At 36.6% G+C, this 16,544-nt stretch overlaps 1 protein-coding gene across 4 annotated transcripts in view; it reads left to right on the forward strand.

The window, feature by feature from the left end:
• Window positions 1–13,381, forward strand: part of asic2 (acid-sensing (proton-gated) ion channel 2) — a 464,440-nt gene extending 451,059 nt beyond the window's left edge. For all 4 annotated transcript variants that reach the window (XM_028454789.1, XM_028454788.1, XM_028454790.1 and 1 more), the window contains 5 exons: window positions 4,125–4,278; window positions 7,686–7,777; window positions 10,030–10,109; window positions 10,552–10,620; window positions 11,057–13,381. In XM_028454789.1, the coding sequence (XP_028310590.1) occupies window positions 4,125–4,278; window positions 7,686–7,777; window positions 10,030–10,109; window positions 10,552–10,620; window positions 11,057–11,158 (497 nt within the window). In that variant the 3' untranslated portion in view covers window positions 11,159–13,381. The remainder of the gene's footprint in view (window positions 1–4,124; window positions 4,279–7,685; window positions 7,778–10,029; window positions 10,110–10,551; window positions 10,621–11,056) is intronic.
• The last annotated feature ends 3,163 nt before the right edge of the window (window positions 13,382–16,544 follow it).

Genomic DNA, 16,544 nt, shown 5'->3' on the forward strand with positions numbered 1-16,544 from the left:
ACACACACAACAGCAGCGCCAAGATGTGAAATAACACAAAGAGCATTCGTCTAATTTAGAGACTGAAATATTCTGCTTCATCTTCCACTCTGTTTTTTTTTACTATAATTAACATGAGTTTTTGGTTCTGGCTCATTCTACCTATACAAGCTCCCGCATGGTTAACTCAAATTATAAAATGCAACAATGAAACAATAACAGAGACTTTCTTGACAAAAAAATATGTTTTTGGTTAAATTTGAATAAATCATGGTTCATGATAATGCATCCATACAGGGGTGGACTGGCCATCAGGCATACAGGGCATCGTCCCGGTGGGCCGTTGACCCAAAGTGGGCCAGTCTGGTCCGCTACGTGTTTTTGTTTTTTCTTTTCATTTTTTTGAGCGAGTGGAGGCAGAAATGGTAAAAGGTGGCCGAAAATGGTCCAAAAGTGGCAAAAACGTGTCAATAAAAGAGTGAAAAGTCAATAAAATAGGCCAAAAGCAGTCAAGAGTGGCCAAAAAATTGGCAAATAAAGAGCAACCAGGTGGTATGTAATGGCAAATGGTAGCTTAAATATGCAAAATGTGGCAAACAATAGTGAAATAGGGCACAAATGTGCAGCAAAAACAAGTGGGTATTTATTGGCCAAAAGTTAGCTTATTTGGTTGAAAAGTAGCCAGAAAAATTGAAACAAAGCACAAAATTTTGATAAAAGTTTCAAAAGGAACTTGCAAAAATGGACAAAAAACTGTAAAAAAATGGATATTTATTGGCAAAAGGTAGCTAAAGTCTGAAAAATTAGACAAAGGAAGTCTGCAAAATGGCCAAAGGAAATAGGTATAATTGGGTTAAAGTTTCCCCTTTTCAGGTTTTCTGGGGGAATAATTATTAAAATGAAGACATAAAGAGCCACATGTTGAGCATTGCTTACTTAGTAACAGCTTCTGGTCTGGATAGAAAATGCCAGGGCTGAATTTTTTATTCTCCAAGTACAGTTTAAAAATAGGACAAGGAATTTGACTTGATAATTGGTGCGAAGAACAAAAAAATAACAAATAATAATGATGATAAATATAAAGGAGAAAGAATAAATATATATACTTAATACTTCCTGGTAAAGTGTTTGTAAAAGAATAAAAAGAGAGCCATTATTTAAATGAACAATGAAGCCTTACTTCTGTGTATTCACTGACATCTCATTAAATTCTCTTTGGGTTCAATTCTCATTTCTATTTCATCACAGGATTTGATGAATAAGTTCCTATTGATAGACTGTTTCAATCAAAACTATAAGAAACTACTTTGAAACCAATACTGAGTGTTCCTGCACGAGTTGCGTGACGGAGTGTTCTGATGATTTATTAGTGTTGTGGGCGGGATCAGAGAGACATAAAGTACAAAGCTCCAAACTATGTCACAACTTCTACACATGCTCCGACTTCTAAGGAATAGGCAGTGAGATTCCTATCATTACTGAATTGCTTCTTAACCATTTCACTCTCAATTAAAACAAATTATAACAAGTATTCATATACAAAATATAATAGAAAAATAACTAATGAGGGGCATTTCAAAAGTTGAAAGATGCACAGAAAATATGCTTTTATGGTGTTTATCATAAATAGGTTTATCTCAAAATATTTTAAATAAATGTTGTGGTATGTAAATTTCAAGATCCTATTTTTAATTGTGCAGTGACGGGACTGTCTAGAATTAAAACCCTTTCAAAATAAAAGCAGAAAGTGCCCTTTTTTTGCCTGACATGCACTGAAAATGGTTTTACAACCTACTTTTGGGTCTCAATCCGCATCCCCATCCCTCTCCCACACACACACACACACACACACACACACACACACACACACACACACATGCACACATACATACACACATACATACACACACACTAAAATGTTATGCTGCCCCGAAAGTAAGCAAAACATATGATTTACAGAAAAATACACAAAAGACCAACAATAATGTCAGAATCCTGTATACAACCACACAAATACCGTACTCAAAAATAAATGAGAAATGTACTAAATGACAACTAAAAATAAATACACAAATTGCTTTTAAAATCATTTAAAATTGTAGAAAAGTACACAAAATGACTTAAAAACACAAAATTGCAAAACGATGCACAAAACCACTAGAAAAACCCAGAAAAATCACAAAAATTACACAGAATTCACCAAAGGTTGCACAAAATAAGTGAAAAGTAAATATAAAAAAACACAAGAATAACTCCAAAAAAAAACAAAACGAGCAATAAAACCATTACAAAACCCTTTGTTTTTTCCTGTATTAATGACTAGATTGGTCATTATTCTACATACTGACCTGAATGTCGATAATGTGGCCCTCGGATCAGACAGTCACATTGTTGTGGGCCCACTACAATAAAAGTTGCCTATCTCTGATCACTGGAGAACATGGAAACTGCACCACTTGGCTTTAACCTCGGTCCATCATGCTGTAAGACAGACATGATCACCACTAATCCACTGTACTCCCCAAACCCAAGCACATTTATTCAAAAAAAATATTGAGTCAACTGAGAAAGTCTAATTTAAGCAGATTAAAACTAACGTTTTGTGCATTAACGCTCTTCTCTGTGAGACTAACTCCCACAGCGCAGACCTAAATAGACCTTTCTCCTCCATGACAGTCATGCTGAAGTTGGTTTCACATTAGCAGCTTCAGGGCATGTTAGCGTTTGCCGCTTTATTATCCAGTCTTGGATCCACTGACGGTGAATAATTCTGTCATTATGGGATTCATCTTTATAACCGCCCACACATTTCTAACTGAGTAATATTGTCTTTATGAATGACCTGCACTTGAAATCTGGCAAGGAAAAGTGTGTACGACAACTTTTTAATAAAAATAAAAGAATTGGAGGGGGACAAGCAAACCTTAAAATCTCTGTCTGGGAGGTGACTTTGGTGATGCAATACTGTATTGCTACCTTGTGACTTTATGCTTTGCTGTATTATATTCTAATATATATCTGTAAGATCAACCACAGTTTAGTACATGGACTCAATTTTAGTCTGCAAGGGCGCGAGTACACTTCAGTAGTGAAGCGCAAATGTTTCACGAGTAGGACTAGTAAAGCAAAAAGTGTAACCAGGGGTGGACCGGCCATCTGGCATACCAGGCATCATTCCAGTGGGCCATCGACCGAAAGTGGGCCGGTCCGGTCCGCTACGTTTATTTTTTACAAGCGAGTGGAGGCAGACATGCTATCAGGTGGCCAAAAATTGTCCAAAAGTGGCAAAAATGTGGCAAAAAAAAGTGACGAAAATGGAGTAAAAAAAAAAAAATCAGTCAAGATTTGCCAAAAAATGGGCAAATAAAGAGGAACCAGGTGGTGTGTAATGGCAAAGATTAGCTTTAATGAGCAGAATGTGGAAAACATTAGTGAAAAAGGGCAAAAATTTGGAATAAAAAGATGCAGAAAAATGTAGAGGAAAAGGAAACAAGTGGTATTTATTGAGCAAAAGTTGTCCCTTATTGGATGAAAAATGGCCAAACAAAATAAATGGTCAGTGGCCAAAGGAAATGGGTAAAAAGGGGTTAAAAAGTTTCCTCTCTTAAGGTTTTCTGGGGGAATAATAATTAAAATTAAGACATAAATAACCACATGTTGAGCATCACTGACTTAATAATGGCTTCTCCGTAGTGTCGCTGATAATGTAGTGGGCTGGTCTGGACAGAAAAAGGTGATTCAGGCTTGCCATTGGCTTTTGAAAATTGTACAACCAATCAAGGAGCTGGATTTGGTTATAATCCCTCCTACTTAATTTGCGTAGCACTACTAGTGAATCTCTTGGTTTTACTAGTAGTACTAGTGGTCTAGTGAGATGTTCTAATGGTTCTAGCCTCACTAGTGCTTGAGTAGACATTAATAATGACAATAATAAAAACTTTACTAGTACTGCTAGTAACACAATATTGTCTCCTCATTGATGACTACTACTACACCTAAAATAGTTATCACTGATATGAAATGTATGCTTTCTATATTGCTGAGTCATGTTGTAGGACCTGAGGCATCGAACAGACACCAGCTCTGCTGTTTCTCTAATGTACGCTTGTCCCTTTGTGTCCTGTGTGTCCACTCTGCTACTGAAGCCAAGCTGTCGTCATCTGAGAGCTCTAGCTGCATGTGCAGGACGCCGTGCAACACCACCCGCTACAACAAAGAGTTGTCCATGGTCAAAATACCCAGCAAGACCTCGGCACGCTACCTGCAGAAGAAGTTCAACAAGTCTGAGAAGTACATCACGTGAGTCTCAGTAACGTGTACTGTGTGCTCTCTGCATGTTGGGGCTCAGGTTGTCTTGCAGGTGTTCATATATTTCTTTCTCTCACTATGTGTTTCTTACTTCCTGACTACCATCATACCGTACATATCTGATCAGAGTAGCAGTGCATGTGAGCATTAAAAAAAGTAATTACAGTAACGCAGTGGGGTTTGATGGTTTCACTGAAGGTTACATTTTTGACTCATTTTGTTGAAAATTTGTTGGAATGGAGAGGGAAAATAATGTTCAATGGTTTAAGAATCCAAGCTCCACCCATTTCCTGACATGGGTCTGCTGGTGCCGAGCTCCAGCTCCCATTGGGCATTAGGCGGGGGTACACCCTGGACAGAGTGCCAGTCCATCGCAAGGCAACACGCATAGACATCCACTCACATTCACTCCTATGGGAAAGCCCACGCAAGCCCGGGGAGAACATGCAAACTCCACACAGAAAGGACCTAACTGTCCACCCCAGGGCTTAAACCCAGGGCCTTCTTGTGTGAAGCAGACGTGTTACCTCTACACCACTGTGCACCCTGGTTTGAGAACCACTGCAATAAGGTAATCTTATTAATACTCTAGAGCAGGGGTCACCAACCTTTCTGAACCTCATAGGTACTGTATACAGTAGTCCCTCGTTTATCGCGGGGGTTACGTTCTAAAAATAACTCGCAATAGGTGAAATTCGCAAAGTAGTCAGCTTTATTTTTTACTATTTACTTTTTTTATACATGTTTTAAGGCTGTAAAACCCCTCACCACACACCACACCACTCAGACAGGAATTATCGTTTCTCTCTTGTTTAAACGCTCTCAAAGTTCAAACCTTCGTAGATTTTAAAACATAAACCTGTTTTCAAACATACAGCACTTCAGAGTCACACTGCTAGTGATCAGACATTGATGCCGAACGCAATCAGAGTCTTTGTTGACGATGATGTCTGGCCGTCAACACGGACACCGGTCTGTTCACCTATTCAAACATGGAGTAGAAGCAGTGTGTGACCACCTGGAGCTGTAGGACACGGCCTTTATAACCGGGGCCGGACTAGAAGGATTTGAGGTGGAGGAGAATCAGCGAGGAGGTGGTAGTAGCAGGTAAAAGTTCTCTCTGTAGCGCTGAGTTAGGATAGCATTAGTCGCTAATCACACCGCCTTTTTTCACTGGTGGTTTATGTTTGTGAGAGGAGAAAAAGGAGTGCAGCTCCTCACTTCAGCAGGCAGTGAAACTCACCGAGTTGGATGTGTCGCTGGTGGGTGAACGCAGCATTAGCCAATCAGGACGCAGAACACAATGCGCGTTCATACGCTGTAAAAAAAAGTGCATCCAAAATTACCTGGGGCGCTCGGGTACCGTGTTGGTGACCCCTGGTCTAGAGAATTTACCAATTGGCCGAGATTTGACACAACTTTCCCAGTCAGATTAAGCATCTGTTATTCGTCCTGCTGAGGGTCCTGATTAAAGCTATAAATACTCACGCACACACACACACACACACACACACACACACACACACACACCAATAGACAGCAAACTCATGAAAAATAAATGTGGTATGTGTCAAACAGCTGGAAAACTGACAACCAATCAGCATTTTAAACCCTCCCAGCAGCAGCAGATGGATCCCGCTGTCATGGTTATGTTTGAAGTGTCAGAGTCTGTCTGCCATCTTTAGTGTGTTGTAAAACGTTATTTCAAAATGTTTATCATTATAGGGGGACAAAAGGGATTTCAAATGCTGATATTATTTATGAATAATATTAACGTAAAAAATTGGCCTGGGATGATATTTGGGATTGAGTTAAATGTGTTCTAGATTACTTTATAAATTATTAATTAATACCTTGGCTTTGGTTCAGAGGTCTTCTAAGTCCTAATATTATGAGTGGTATGTCAAGTCTTAACGAGTTATAATAGTTATAGCTACAGGTCACATACACATCATAGTAACATAACAATTGTCATTTCTTTTAGAGAAAAAGCACCACCTGATGTACAGTAGGTGTTTTAGGTGTTAAAGCAGAACTAAGTACAAACTACTAACTAACTACTTTTGCTTACCGCTCCCCCTAAAGGTCCCTTTTGGTTATGTCACTGTCGTAAACACTCCGCACCCTCGAGGCAGCAGCTCGTTCCTCCCGCTACAGTGAGACGGGCAGCGGAGGCTTCCTAAACGTACCGGGGCAAAATTAAAGCGGTTAATCTTGAATAAGTGCTTCAAGATTAACCTGGCTTACCAGGTAAGCGGTTACCTGGTAAACCCTGGTACCCAGGGAACGCTCATGCATTCACTGGAGCGATGAAGTGATCAAAGAGCACCACTGAGTTAAAAAAAAAAAAAAAAAAGCACCACTGAGTTCAAGCGACTCATCACAGGCGATTGAACTGCAGGTGAATGCACCGTTAGTTTGTGTTGGGCTGCCGTAAAGCAGTACGTCTTGCTACCAGGTCGGAGGCAGGAAAGTTGCAAGTGCTGTTTTCTGGCCAGAGACAGCAGGGGGGATGAGAGACCCCCCAATCACCCCATCAACACTTGTAATACCCTCACAGGGACGATGAAAATGATTTATTAAGGTGACAAAGTTACTTAGTTATGCTTTAACATACTACAAAGTTAACTATAAGTAATTTCTCCTACACTGGTGTCAGCATTGTCATGTAATGCAGAATGTAATCCCCCTAAGTAATCCCCGATTTTTTTTTTATAAAATATACCTGTAATCTGATTACATATTTTTCAAAATACTGTAACAGATTACAGTTACATTGTTTTTGTGCCCACATTACGTCACGCTGTTACTTGCAATCCGTTGCTGTCCAAGCCTGCTTGTAGCGCTGTAGCGAAACAGTCGACTCATGATACGATATTTAATATGATATAGAGCTCACTGTTTGTTCCACTGTTTCCTGTTCGAGTCTTAATTTGCAGAGCTTCGTTTTCCTAAGGTTTCTCAAACATGTTTTCTTTATTTTTCTTGTAAACATTCAAAACTAGACAAAAGGACAAAATGTATCAGCCTCTCTGGAAGAGGTCATTTCCTGTCTTTTTTTTTTTTCACTTTGCTGAATTAATCACACAGTAGAATGATTTGTTGAAATGGAATAAGTTCAAACCCCACACCTACATGAGTGATGTAACATGATAATTATACCTTAGGCTTAGCACACAACAGGACTTGCCAAGTCTTTCTATGGCCCACGTCGTCCCACATGGCCCGGTGACTAAAACCTTAATATTTCAGAACAAAAGCCTCATTGCGTTCTCTTCCCACACTGCTACGTGCCTCCGTGGAGAAATCAACGATTTCCACTTGTGTTGCTTTTAAAGTAATTAGCTGTGATCCTCAGGTGGGACTCATTTGTATTTAAACTCTTTCTTCTTTTACAGGGACAACATCTTAGTGCTGGATGTGTTCTTTGAAGCTTTAAACTACGAGACCATTGAGCAGAAGAAAGCCTATGAGGTGGCAGGTTTACTTGGTAAGTTCTTTAAGTGGTAATTCATTAATTTACAACTACATATTGATGCTTTTCAATTAAATTCCTTATACATTCTGTTTTGTCTTTTACTTTTTAAACACAGATTGATACACCCTAAAGGGGAAGAGACACACTTTGACAAGTGGATATATTTTGATGAATTGGTTTTAAAACATGAATGTTTCATTGTTAGTGTCTGTAAACAACCATAACAACATTTCCAGCAACATGCACAAACTGGTAATGAGCAGGGGTGGACTGGGATAAAAATACTGCCCTGGCATTTTCTGTCCAGACCAGTTCACTACATTATCAGTGACGCCATGTAGAAGCCATTATTAAGTCAGTGATGCTCAACATGTGACTCTTTATGTCTTAATTTTAATCATTATTCCCGAAGAAAACCTTATAAGGGAGAAACCTTTTAACCCTTTTGGCCATTTAGCAACTTCCTTTGTCCCATTTTTGCCCCTTTTCAAGTAGTTCTGACACTTTTTTCAGACTTTAGCTCCCTTTTCCCACAACATATCCCTTTTTGTCATTTTTTTTTTTTCTCTATTGTTTTGGGGGGGGGGCACTTTTCATTCAAATAAGTTTCTACTTGTTTCCTTTTTTCTTGTTTACTTGTTGGCTCTTTTTGTTTCACATTTTTGCCCTTTTTCACTATTGTTTGCCACATTTTGCTCATGTAAGCTACCCTTGGCCATTCCATACCACCTGGTTCATCATTATTTGCCCATTTTCTGGCCACTCTTTACTGCTTCTGGCCCATTTTAGTCACTTTTCACTCTTTTCTTGCCAAGTTTTTGCCATTTTCGACCACCTGTTACCATGTCTGCTTCCACTCGCTTGTAAAAAAAAAAAAATGTATTGGACCGGCCCACCGCGACGATGCCCGGTGTGCCAGATGGCCAGTCCTCCCATGGCAATGAGTGATTTATTGAGCTATTTGCAGTTTCACTTTACCGGCTTTGTGTACATGGGCTTCCATGGCTGCACTGTCAACAAAGCGTGGGAATGCTGCTGGTTAATAACATTATCCATCCACTAACGTCACGGCCAAGATGGCAGAACAGGAGAACCAAAGTCAATAATGCTAAGGTGTTAAATAAATATAGTAGAGATTGAAGTTAAGTGGGCTGCAACTTTTAGGTGGAAAAAAGATCAATTTTGTCATTTTTATACCATAGTTTGCACTTCCACATGTATCTTATACAGTGTGTAAGGCACTGTCGATATCGAAGCAATACATTATAGAAATCAGAGCTGGATGTTTTGTTTATATATATATATATATATATATATATATATAAAACATTTGGTGTCTGTTTTTTGTGTAACTTAAAGCAATTTTGTGGTATTATTTGTAATAAAGTGCAGGATTTTAAGAATGGAGCAACCTTTCGGCAATTGTGATAAGTGATTGAAGGGAAAATAGCAAGTTTCTGTTAATATTGTGCTATTTCATTGCACTTTTGAATTTGAAAGGACTGAGTCATCTACAGTTGAGTTATTTGGTAATTTACACAATAATTTATGTTTTCCTTGTTATTTTTATTTTCTCCTGTGATACAATTAATTTGCAGATTTGGCCCCCGGGCTTTGAGGTTGGCACATGTGGTGTGGTATAGTTCATATGCTGTAAACGTGAAAGTTAATTACAAACATTTTCATATAAAGGAAATGTATATTTGTTATGATACACTAACAAACGGCTCTGTGGACTCGATTGTTGGAGTTTTTATCTTCCCCTCTTTTTTAGGAGTGAAAGTGATAAAATGACATTACAATGATCATTTAGTCATTGAAAAATAGTCATTCACTAAAATGGAGAGAAAGAGAGGTCTATTAATGCAGAATGTTTGCTTTAGTCCAATATTTGCTCTTTGCAAGGAGAGTCTGAAGCATGAACTCAGATGATAATGATACTTTACCATCAGGTAATATCATGGGATAATACTTATAAGATCACAAGGTGTTCTTTCCTTCCACCGTAATGGAAAGGAGACAGAAATGTGATTGTGCAGAAAAATGAATCCTATCTTCTCTCACCTACTGCTGGATATTATTGAAGATTAAATGTATTTCTATTGCAGAATGCAATCATATCTCCCGCTGGGTTACATTTCCAGAAGATTATTTGTAAAACTCAAAATTCACACAGCATTTTAATCTGAAAATATCTAAAGCGGTGTTTGCTTTTCTTGCTTAATGACCATGTGTAAATCATAATGCGCCGTTTCTTTCTTTAGGCGACATTGGAGGTCAGATGGGTCTCTTTATTGGAGCCAGCATCCTCACCATCTTAGAGCTGTTCGACTATGCTTACGAGGTCAGTCTTGAGTGGGAGTTTTCTTTCATACACACTTCCGTCCTTCATAAATTCTGTTTTTCTTTTGTCCCCTAAGCGGATTGGGTAACCTGGAATTAAAAGGAAGAAGGAAAATAGATGGAACATTTTTGCTGCTTGTTATACAGCCTTCAAAGTCATTTCCAGCAGCAAAACATCTTATAATAGTTGTTTTCTCCCCATAGGGTTTTAGTAACAACACAGCTAAGCTAAATCTTTCTTCCTTACAATGATCGGAATTAGGCACAAGGGAGGAAATCAACATTCTCTGTGCTAAAATATGCATATAAAAGCAATTTAAACAGTTTTCATGAAAACAATTTATGCCAGTAGTGTAATTTGTAGAAACATTTACACATTAACTTATTTCATAATTTTCCCCCTCAGGACGAAGGAAAATGACTGTCTGTTTTCTTGCCTCCAGGTGGTTAAAGAAAGACTTTTGGACTTACTGAGCAGAGAAGAGGAGGATGAGAGTCATGGAGAGGAAGTGGTAAGAGAAGCTCTTAACACCAGTGTTGGTCTTCCTCAATAAAGTGGAATTTCCCTTCCCCTAACGCCCTTATCTCCCCTCACACCATGTGTGTCTATACCACTTCAAAAGGCAGTTGGAGCCAAAATTTCCCAAAGAGAAATGAATGAACTTTGAGTTTATTCAACAAATCAACTAACAGAGGTCAGAGAAGTTGAGGCTGAAGTTGCTGAGGTTCAGTTTATGAACTCATGACATCATGAATTTATGTCCACATGGATAAACTAGCCACTTACTCCAGATTTAAATTTAATTCAGAATGGCCATTTCCATTTGGAATTACGTGTTTACAAGGTGATTTTAAATCATTTTAAAGTGGATTTAATGTATTGTCTGAATTAAAGCTCTCATGTATCCACAGTGTAACATTTCCAAACTCTCTCATTGTTCCTATCAGAGTTCCTGTGACCCGGTGGCTAACCACTCTGAGTCCATCAGCCACACTGTGACGGTCCCTCTGCAGACCACCCTGGGTACCCTGGAGGAGATCGCCTGCTGAATTCCTCCTCCATGTCCCACAGACACACATTCGGGGGCTAGAGTGGGTGCTCTGACCTTCCTCCTTGGGTTTGGGGGGAGCTGAGGACAGGAGCAGGGTTGGTCTAAGGACGACACTGCGCCCTGTGAGTGATGCCCTAATGGGGATTAAGAAGCTGTCGGCTGGATTTATCAGCCCCCTCTATCACTGCACTGAACTGTTAAGGAAGGCTGTTTCAGGCCTGGGGGGGCATGAGCCTCTACTTACATGCACACAGATGAAGAAACTGGATGACGCACCCACCCATAAAGGAGACTCTCCTCTGTGCTGTGTATCCATCCACCCAACAAACACAATGAACATGTTGCTCACTGCCAAATAAACTGTACAGAAACGGTTTTCAAACTGCATGCGATCGATCTGGCCCTCTTTGCTAATGCATACGCTGGACTGCAGTATTGCTTTACTGTACATGTGTGCCATTTGTTGTTTGTTTTTTCTATCTGCAGGATAGGGCCCGCGACACCACATATACAAATTTGAATGTACAGATTGAACATGTGGTTGTTCAAAATCATAGTTCAGGTGTTACCGGTTCATCTCATTAAAGCTTTTTTTAAATCAGCATCTCGTCATTCAGGGTTGATTAAGGTGGAATGTGGATATTGGTGATATATGAGCGTTTCTGTAAAAAAAGAAAAGAAAAGCAAGAAAATTTAAAATATATTTTCTTCTCTGTAAAAACAAAACAAATATCTTGAGATTCTGCAGCTAAAATAGAGGTTTTTCTCCAGCAGCATCTCTTGCTGACAGCTGTCATGCCGTTGCTGTTGATCTACGAGCGCTGCACCTCACCAGAGGACCTCTCTGGTTAATTGACACGGAATTTAGATTTATAATCCTGTCAGACAGGAAGCATTAAAAAAAAAAAAAACAGAAGCTACAGTAAATGTATAAGAGCAGAGGGTGTTTTGGTCAATATTTTATGGAGTAAATCAAAGGATGAAGATTCAATAGCTAAGAGCATTTGAGCTCATGGCTCTTTGAACTTATTTTTTTATTTCTAAAATGTTACAATCATAACATTTTTTACAGTCTGCTGTGTGTGTGTGTGGGATGTGAATATTGTATTTTCTTCTTTTTTTTTTATTAATAAAAACAGCTAGCTGAAGTAGATTATTGGTAAAAGATGACTAAAGATTTACCCCCTCAACTGTATATCTCATCAACAAGTAGCATTTCTTTATATGATTATGATATAAATGAAGAAAATAAATCGCTATAAACACCATTTCAGTGCAAGTGAAGCTGAGCTGTCAGAAATAATGTCACACCAAAACTCTTGTGGGAATATTTGGAGGATTTTTTGCATCAGAGTTGATTTATTCTCAGCCATGATCACCCTAGCATGTGTGTGTCAAACTCATGGCCAGGGGGCCAAATCCGGCCCTTTGGAGCATCCCAAATTAAAAAAAAAAACGAGAGAGAAAACAAGAAACTTTTTTTTTTTCAGTTAATTTTTGTTTTGTTTTTTTGTTTTTTTGTTTGTTTTTCAAAAAAACAAAATCAAAAACAAGAATCATTGTGAAAATGAAACTCAATATTTGCAGGTGTTAATTTTTTCACTGTGCTTACATTGCATGATTGCAGACATTTTTAATGTTAAACTGTTGGAAAAAAGACGCAATATTCTTACAAAATTCAAAGAAATCAAATAGAAATTGGCAAAAAAAATCTGGGAAATTTAAAGTGAAGATTTTGTTGGGACTGGTATCTAGCACTTATTGCTTGGATATTTCTTGGTTTCTTACATATTTTGTATTTTATGTATATGTAGAAGTGCAAACTAGGGCACAATATTGTTGAAATGGCTGATATTCCCGCATAAAATTGGCGGCCCACTTGAAATCAAACTGCTCTGTATTTGGCCCCTGAACTAAAATGAGTTTGACACCCCTGGCCTAGCATGTCATCATAGCTGTGGAACAGGTAGGAATTAAAGCAAGAGTTTTTAGTTGTGATTCCCTGTCTGTGGCTCAATCTGCAGTATCTGTGTTCTTCTGTCTCATCATGTGGAGGCTTGAGACAAACGCAGCCGTCAGTTGACCTGCAGGTGGGGGAGATATGGGCCTGCTGTGTTTTGCTTTTGGCAGTGACAACAACACTGGCTGTTTTGCGTCTCTGTGCTTCAAATGTTCTTGCAGGGCAGCAGATTTTCTCATTTTGTGATGCAGCATACAGTGTGTGTTTTTAATGTGAAATGATTAAAGGAAAAAAGTTGTTTTGCAGTGTTTGGTGTATTTTTTTTTTACGGTGCGTATCCCTGCACGAGACATCAAACACATAAAAGAAATTAACTACGAGGAGTGGATCACATCTATTGAATATATAAATATACACGATAAATAAGCTAACAATTGTTACTATTGTTTCATTCTGAAATCTTTTTTTAAAGGATGTTTATTCCTATATTGTTGGCTGTCGATCATATCATTTCAAAGGACAACTCTGCTTTCTACACACTGTCATAAATAATAAGCAATGCAAACTTTCCATATTGACTATAAAAGTTAACAATGGCGAAGTAGGTACTAAAAAAAACTTCTATTTAGTTGTCACTTCTGTTAATTGTAGTGACATTTTTTTACTAGTTACTGCCGGGGTTGGGGTCAATTACATTTTTCAATTACGCCTTTAATTACCCATGATCAATTACAACTTACGTAATTATGATTACAGTGACCGCCATTTTTTCCAATGGCATTTATAATTTTCTCCTGTAAGTCAATCACAATTACGTTCTCAAATATTGAAGTTCAAATATAATTAATCTCAATTACTGAGCCTTTAATAAATAGGCCCATAAAACATATAATCTATTATCTAGTTTGTTTCTCATCTATTTACCTTAGTTAGGCTTCATTATCAATGAAAATATGGGTATTAATATTCTTGGTGTGGGCATCTGAGCTGTTTTTCCATCAGTATGCCCCTTGATTTCATTTTAATTTTTAAATATTAGAATGATCTTCAAGAGAGCTGACAGGCAGTGGAAAAAGTTGATATTAAGCATATTTTATTGAATATTAACTATGTGTAAGTCATTGAAGGGTGAAATGATCCACCAGTTTAGGTGTGCTTATCAATATAAAGCAAGTTTTTAAGGTCTTAGAGAAAAATAAATATCTCAGAAATACAAACAGGAAATTTGCTTTTGCCTTATCTCTGATTTTGGGTGTTACATTTTTCATGTCTTATTAGATTTTCACCTCAGTTTAATCCTATTTGCACTAGTTTTTAGAGTGTTATAATAGAATGATCTCAATTTTATTTATTTTTATTTTTATGCCTTGCTATAGCCTTACCTATGGGACAAAAAGATGTTTTCACATTATTGCACTAGTTTTTAGAGTCTTATGGTAAAATTAGCTCAGTTTTTTTTTCATTTTTATGCCTTGTTATAGTCTTACCTAGGGGACAAAAAGATGTTTTCACATTATTGTTATTTTTCATGATTTATTACATTTTGACACCAGTTTAAGTGTGCTCATCATATTTGCACTAGTTTTTAGGTTCTTATGATAGAATTATCTCAGTTTTTTTTTTTTTTTTCATTTTTCATTTTTATGCCTTACCAATGGGACAAAAAGATGTTTTCACATTATTGTTAGTTTCCATGATTTATTACATTTTCACCCCAGTTTAAGTGTGCTCATCATATTTGCACTAGCTTATAGGTTCTTATTAAGGAATTTTCTCAGTTTTTTTTTTTTTATTTATTTTTTTTTCATTTTTATTTTTTATGCCTTGCTATCCTTACCTACGGGACAAAAAGATGTTTTCACATTATTGTTATTTTTCATGATTTATTACATTTTCACACCAGTTTAAGTGTGCTCATCATATTTGCACTAGTTTTTAGGTTCTTATGACAGAATTATCTCATTTTTTTTTTTTTTTTTTTTTCATATTTCATTTTTATGCCTTGTTATAGCCTTACCTACTGGACAAAAAGATCTTTTCACATTATTGTTATTTTTCATGATTTATTATATTTTCACACCAGTTTAAGTGTGCTCATCATATTTGCACTAGTTTTTAGGTTCTTATGACAGAATTATCTCATTTTTTTTTTTTTTTCATTTTTCATTTTTATGCCTTGCTATAGCTTACCTACGGGACAAAAAGATGTTTTCACATTATTGTTATTTTTCATGATTTATTACATTTTCACACAAGTTTAAGTGTGCTCATCATATTTGCACTTGTTTTTAGGTTCATATGACAGAATTATCTCAGTTTTTTTTTTTTTTTTTTTTTTTTTCCATTTTTCATTTTTATGCCTTGTTATAGCCTTACCTCCGGGACAAAAAAATGTTTTCATATTATTGTTATTTTTCATGATTTATTACATTTTCACACCAATTTAAGTGTGCTCATCATATTTGCACTAGTTTTTAGGTTCTTATTATAGAATTATCTCAGTTTTTTTTATTTATTTATTTTTTTTTTCATTTTTCATTTTTATGCCTTGCCTCCGGGACAAAAAGATGTTTTCACATTATTGTTATTTTTCATGATTTATTACATTTTGACACCAGTTTAAGTGTGCTCATCATATTTGCACTAGTTTTTAGGTTCTTATGATAGAATTATCTCAGTTTTTTTTTTCTTCTCATTTTTCATTTTTATGCCTTGTTATAGCCTTACCAACAGGACAAAAATATGTTTTCACATTATTGTTAGTTTTCATGATTTATTACATTTTCACACCAGTTTAAGTGTGCTCATCATATTTGCACTAGTTTTTAGGTTCCTAATATAGAATTATCTCAGTTTTTTTTTTTTTTTTTCATTTTTCCTTTTTATGCCTTGCTATAGCCTTACCTACAGGACAAAAAGATGTTTTCACATTATTGTTAGTTTTCATGATTTATAACATTTTCACACCAGTTTAAGTGTGCTCATCATATTTGCAATAGTTTATAGGTTCTTATGACAGAATTAGCTCAGTTTTTTTTTTTTTTTTTCTTTTTTCCTTTTTATGCCTTGCTATAGCCTTACCTACGGGACAAAAAGATGTTTTCATATTATTGTTATTTTTCATGATTTATTACATTTTCACCCTAGTTTAAGTGTGCTCATCATATTTGCACTAGTTTTTAGGTTCTTATTATAGAATTATCTCAGTTTTTTTTATTTATTTATTTTTTTTCATTTTTCATTTTTATGCCTTGCTATAGCCTTACCTACAGGACAAAAAGATGTTTTCACATTATTGTTAGTTTTCATGATTTATAACATTTTCACACCAGTTTAAGTGTGCTCATCATATTTGCAATAGTTTATAGGTTCTTATGACAGAATTAGCTCAGTTTTTTTTTTTTTTTTTTCATTTTTCCTTTTT

The sequence above is a fragment of the Gouania willdenowi genome, chromosome 8 (assembly GCF_900634775.1).
Source record: "Gouania willdenowi chromosome 8, fGouWil2.1, whole genome shotgun sequence".
NCBI classification, from domain to species: Eukaryota; Metazoa; Chordata; class Actinopteri; order Blenniiformes; family Gobiesocidae; genus Gouania; species Gouania willdenowi.